General features: G+C 33.9%; 1 protein-coding gene and 1 non-coding gene across 2 annotated transcripts; one reads left to right on the top strand and one right to left on the bottom strand.

The window, feature by feature from the left end:
* Nucleotides 1–348: 348 nt before the first annotated feature.
* TRNAN-GUU (transfer RNA asparagine (anticodon GUU)) lies at nt 349–422 on the bottom strand. Its single transcript has one exon. It is a non-coding gene; the product is annotated as a tRNA-Asn (tRNA).
* A 4,376-nt stretch (nt 423–4,798) lies between these two features.
* Nucleotides 4,799–5,707, top strand: LOC140803969 (protein THYLAKOID ASSEMBLY 8, chloroplastic). Its single transcript, XM_073159816.1, has one exon. The coding sequence runs from the start codon at nt 4,889–4,891 to the stop codon at nt 5,561–5,563; it is 675 nt and encodes a 224-aa protein (XP_073015917.1). The 5' UTR covers nt 4,799–4,888; the 3' UTR covers nt 5,564–5,707.

Here is a 5,707-nt window from a genome sequence, read left to right as displayed (position 1 = left end):
CGCAAATAAATTTACCAGGATTCTCTTGGAATCTCCCCCTTCTCTCCTGCACACAGAGAAATCGGCCAACCTTTTTGCTCGGACAACTCTCGGCAGCATTGATTCTATTCTGGCCATGTGTATTAAGAATCAAAACAAGGTCTCGCCCACAATAATTTAAATTAATAAAACAAGCCTAAAATAGGAGTTTAATTCATCAAATAATTACGTTATTTATTTATTATTGTAATAAATAAATATTAGGCTCGTGAAAGGTGAAGAAATAGAGCCATGTGTCGACTCAATGTGAAAATATATTTAATTTTGGGTTAAAACTGCGAATATTGCAAGTGAAAAGAAAAAACCTATCGCTAGAAGGAGGGCTTGAACCTCCGACCTTGTGGTTAACAGCCACACGCTCTAACCAACTGAGCTATTCCAGCTTTATGTTAAAAGTTTGTATTTATTTATATATTAAATCACTTTTACAGATTATATCACATTTTTTCCATCATTTTCTCTTTAATAATGGAAGAAAAACTCGTTTACAATTTGAATTAAATTAACGAAGATTAAAAAAGAACATAAAATATTTCATCATCTACATTATTACTCTTCTGCGGATGAACATGACAGATTAAGGGAAAAAAAAAACCATCAAAAGAGTTTTGGTTAACCAAATTCGCAATGTCTCCTTCTTCCAGCCCCTTCAATGAATGTTCTCATCTCGCTAAAGCAATCTGTTACTCGGCCTTATTGCCAGGGTAACAAGGCTCAAACATATTAATGTAATCGATATTTTAATGTTTTCTGTCAACTATGTGTAAGAAATCACAGAGTATATATGCACAGCAAAAGAATGGTTAATGTTACCTCCCGCCATCAACTCTTTTTTCTTGGTTCTAGAAAATCTAGATTTGAGTTGTAATCTTCTAATCTTTCACAATTTCTATATGATGGTGATTTGTGTATATGCTTGATGAAATTATTGGAATATGGACCAAAACTATCTCTCATTTTAAAATAATGAAAAATAAATGTAATCTTGAATCAGATTTAACCAATAAAATGGTACTAGATCCGTTTTCAAGCAGCCGATGCATTGAACTGATTAAACCGGTTCCAAATTGAATTAGATTACATCGAACTGGTTCCAAATCGATCTGATATGATAACTTTGTGTATATCTAATCTCTCAAAATGTCATCCTATCCACTTCAATTAATAAAAAAAAAAAAAAACTATATAATGCTTAGTGAGATCCTTAGCTATAGGGATGGGGTGGGTGGCCTTCAGCTGTCCTATATTGGAGTTATTAGCCGTTTATATAGGTTAGGGTGGTGACTCTCCAAAACAATTATCAAAACCTAAGATCAATTTAAAAAAATCATATACTTTAAAATCCAAAACCATAATAATATATATTTTTATTATTTGAGCACTTAAAATTTACGATAGAAATTATAAAGAACACGATGATTATTGAAAAAAAAAAACTTTATCGGATGGATTTCAAATCCACCCGATCAGTTTGATGCTTGTTCACGTAAATACAAAGGAACAAGAAATTATCGAGGTTAAAAAATAAGAGTAAAAACTTGTGTGAGACGGTCTCACGAGTCGTATTTTGTAATACAAATATCTTATTTGGATCATCCATGAAAAAATATTACTCTTAGCAGTATTATTTTTTATTGTGAATATCAGTAGGATTGACTCATCTCACAGATAAAGATTCGTGAAACTTTATCACAAAAAACTTATTAAAAAATAAATTAGTTTGTTATATTAAGTAATGAATTATAATAAAGATGGAGGCTTTGAGTTGTAGACTAGGAATAATATGTAGCTTTATATGAGACAATAATTTGATTCTTAGACCACACACAAACCCAGGCAAGGCTACAAATTCTCCATTATGTTCTAGCTAGCTACTTCCTTTACTTATGGCACATGCCCCAAAGTGCAAGAGTCTATGACAAAATCTACAAAATTTTAACCTAATTTTAATTTAATCGACAAAATCTGCGGTCGGTCGACAATATAGCAAAATTGTATATATATAAATTAATTTAAATTTGTAAATGTCACACACACAGAGACACACAGAGAACACGGGGTCGACGGATGAATTGGGAGAGATAATTGAGTTGCCGAGTCTGGAGGGGAGCTATGAATCCGGCGAGTCGGGGTGCGAGTTCCCGGTAGTCTACACGGCAGAGGGTTGGCTGAATCCACCGTGGTGGGAGTTGGATAGATACTTTAACGACCATTTTCTTGATCTAGAAGAGAGTTTGATGGATTCCATGCAGATTTGAGAAATTGAAATTATCCCATTGCTGCCATAGTAAGTGTACCTTGTGCTGTAATACTTATACTTTCGATTGCCTTATTGTACATATTAAAATATCTTTTTGTTTTTTCCTTTAAAATAATTGATCAAGTACCCTCCGAGTATTTGTCAAATGCCAAAATATACGCTTCGTATACGTTTTCAAATTCTCAACAGTTAGTATTACACTAGTGTGATTGTGATCGGTTGTGCCTTTATATTTAGTACATACATATCGGAGTCAGAAATATAGTTTTGCTCGAGCTAGAATTTTAAATTCTAAAATCTTCTGATATTTTAAATTGATCTACCCAGGCTAATATCATATTATTCCAAAATTTACATATAATTTTTTTAAAAAAAAATCGGGCTAGCCCGGGTATATTAACTCTTACTGCCCCCCTGGGTACATATGACTTCGTCGATTTATATATATATATATATATATATATATATATATATGTATGTATATATCAGGGATTTTTTTTATTACAACACGCGGGAGAAGGATCGAACCCGAGAAATCGATTAAATTTCATTGGACTACAAGTCCGGTCTCAAAATCATGTGGGACTAATAGTGAATAATTAAGCTTTTAAAATGGGAAACGTTAAAAATTCAATTAGTGCATATATGAAGGGAGATTCAGCCACATGTCTCGTTCTTTTTTCTTTAATTAGTGAAATTGAACCTTTCGCTACAAGCTTCAATATAGTATTATTTTTCCTTCTAGACAAAGGTGGACGTGTTTGGAAATATTAATTCTTGTTTTTTTTTATTTAATAATAATTAAATATACTTCGAACTAAAACAATGCGAGTAAAAAGAAAATAGATCAAATTTGAGCGAAACAAAATTACGTTGGTAAAGACAAATTATCAATCGTACTTACGACAGCATAATTTGTAATTTAACATCTAAAAAATATTTTTTTTTTAAAATTATGAGCTTCGTCAAGCCAATATATATATATATATATTAAATCAAGTACTTCAAATCCTCTTATTCTAAGGAAATTTCAATTCTAATGAATTGGAAACTGTGAATTTTTTTTCTATAAAAATTAATTGTACATTTTTTAAAAAAGATATAGAATTTTGTCCACATCTCAGGTTTGAAAAGTCTAGCGTAATTAATACTGATGCTACCCTTTTTTAAAATTGTTGGGTCCCAAAGTTATTGTTCGTTTGCCTGTTTTCTTCTCTTCTCTTTCTTTTCTTTTCTTTTCTGTTCTTCTCTTCTCTTCTCTTTGCTCTGTGTGGGGTGCAACATCGCCTGGATTTGTTGCCCTTTTTTTTCAGGTATCATAAAATTCTGTACAAAACAATGAAATCAAGATATATAATCAATTAATATTTTTTTATCTTTTGTAATTCAGCTGTGGTTTGGATATATAATTTCATTTTACGTAGCTCAATTATATTTATTGCGTTTAGGTCATTGTTGTTTTTTTTTTTTAAAAATAATGAGATTCAACATCTTTATATCATTATGTGTTTAGAGCAAAAAATTATAATTTGAGTTTAAAAATAGCTGTCATATTTATCTTTAATTTATTATCTTCATCTTATCTCAGAGCCAAATAATACATTAATATATGAAAAGAATTTGTGTAAGACGGTTTCATGGATCTAATTTTGTGAGATTGATCTCTTATTTGAGTTATCCATACAAAAGTATTACTTTTTGTACTAAAAGTATTATTTTTTATTATGAATATCGATAGGGTTGACACATCTCACAAATAAAGATGGTTGTGAGCATTCATATATCAAACCTTTTCTTTTGGTCAAATGAATTGTATTTTCTCGATCTTCTGTTAAGGATAACTTGACTAGTAAGCAAAAATCGAAGTAGTTCGAATAGGGTATTTCATAAAAACATGACTACAATTTAGACATTCTTGGGCCTAACCAATCTCTAATTGCTTCCATCTTCATTGGGTCCACTTTTACTCCTTGCTTTGACACAACGTGATCCAAATCTGCCAATCTCTCGAGGTTGAATTTACACTTGTTGAATTTAACATACGATTGTTTGTCTTACAATATTGAATATCGATTTAATGATGGTTAGTTATCTCACGTCAATTGAAAAAAATATTTGAGAGTTGCTAAAATATGACTTAGACGATCATATTCTTTAAGCTGACTTTTGAGATTGAGTTAGATCCAAGTCTTAATTTTAACATGCTATCAGAACTCATACTCACCGTTTTGTGTTGAACTGTCGATAATCAAGACACTCACTAATGTCTCCATGCTCCATATATTCATTTTTGGACACGTGAGAAGAGATGAGTGTTAGTTGTCTCACATTGATTGAAATTTTTTTTTTGGAGTTGCATATATGGGATTTGTTGGACGATCTTTCTCTTGAGTTAATTTTTAAGATTGAATTAAATCCAAATCTCAATCTTCGTATGGAGATTTTTGTACTGTTTAAAAAAAAAATTCGATAAAAATTTACGGTTTGACAAACCAAACAGTCCGCACAAATATTGAGTAAATCGTCATTTCCCAATCTGTTTCCAAGTTTCCTATCTGCTGCATTCCATTCCAGTTTCCCACCACGCTAATGGCCTACACCCTTCACTTCAAGCTCACATTCTTACAGCCCGCCGCCACCGTCAACCACCGCCTCCCCACCATACGTTGCGGCCCACGAGACAACCGCGGCCCACTCCTAAAAGGCAGAATCCTGAGCATAGAAGCCATACAGGCAATCCAATCACTGAAACGCTCCCACCGTACAAACCCCGCCGCCCCCTCCCTTCCCAGGCACATCCTCTCCCGCCTCATCAAATCCGACCTCGTCGCCGCCTTTAACGAGCTCCTCCGGCAGGAACACTTCACCCTCGCGCTTGAAGTCTTCTCCACCATCAGGTCGGAATATCGAGCTGATCTCAGCATGTACGCCGACTTAGTATCCGCTCTGGCGAAGAAGGGCTTGACGGCGGAGATCGACGGCTTGATCGGGGAGCTGGAAATGGACGGTGGTATTCCCTCCGGCAACGATAAGGGGCTGTTGAAATTGGTGAGGGCGGTGATTGATGCGGAGAGGCGGGAATCGACGGTCAGGATTTACGGGCTGATGAAAAGGGGCGACGCGGGTTCGGATCCTCCCGATATGGATGAATATTTGGGTAAGGTTTTAAGAAACGGGTTCAGGAGATTTGGGGAAGATGCATTGGCCAACGAGGTTGAGGGAAAATTTGGGAGATTTTACAAGGATATTTTGGGGAGACCATAAATTTGGGAAAAACTAATATTTTGATATTTATCTATATGTTCAATGCGGATATTTGTTACTATTTATTTTTTAATCAGATATCTTGGTTTTAAGCTTGACAAAAATTTATGTAAGATGATATCGTTGATCATATTTTGTGAGACA

This window comes from Primulina eburnea, chromosome 10, assembly GCF_022965805.1.
Source record: "Primulina eburnea isolate SZY01 chromosome 10, ASM2296580v1, whole genome shotgun sequence".
Lineage (NCBI taxonomy): Eukaryota > Viridiplantae > Streptophyta > Magnoliopsida > Lamiales > Gesneriaceae > Primulina > Primulina eburnea.
Note: the sequence above shows the minus strand (reverse complement) of the source record. Positions and strands in the feature narration are given on the sequence as shown.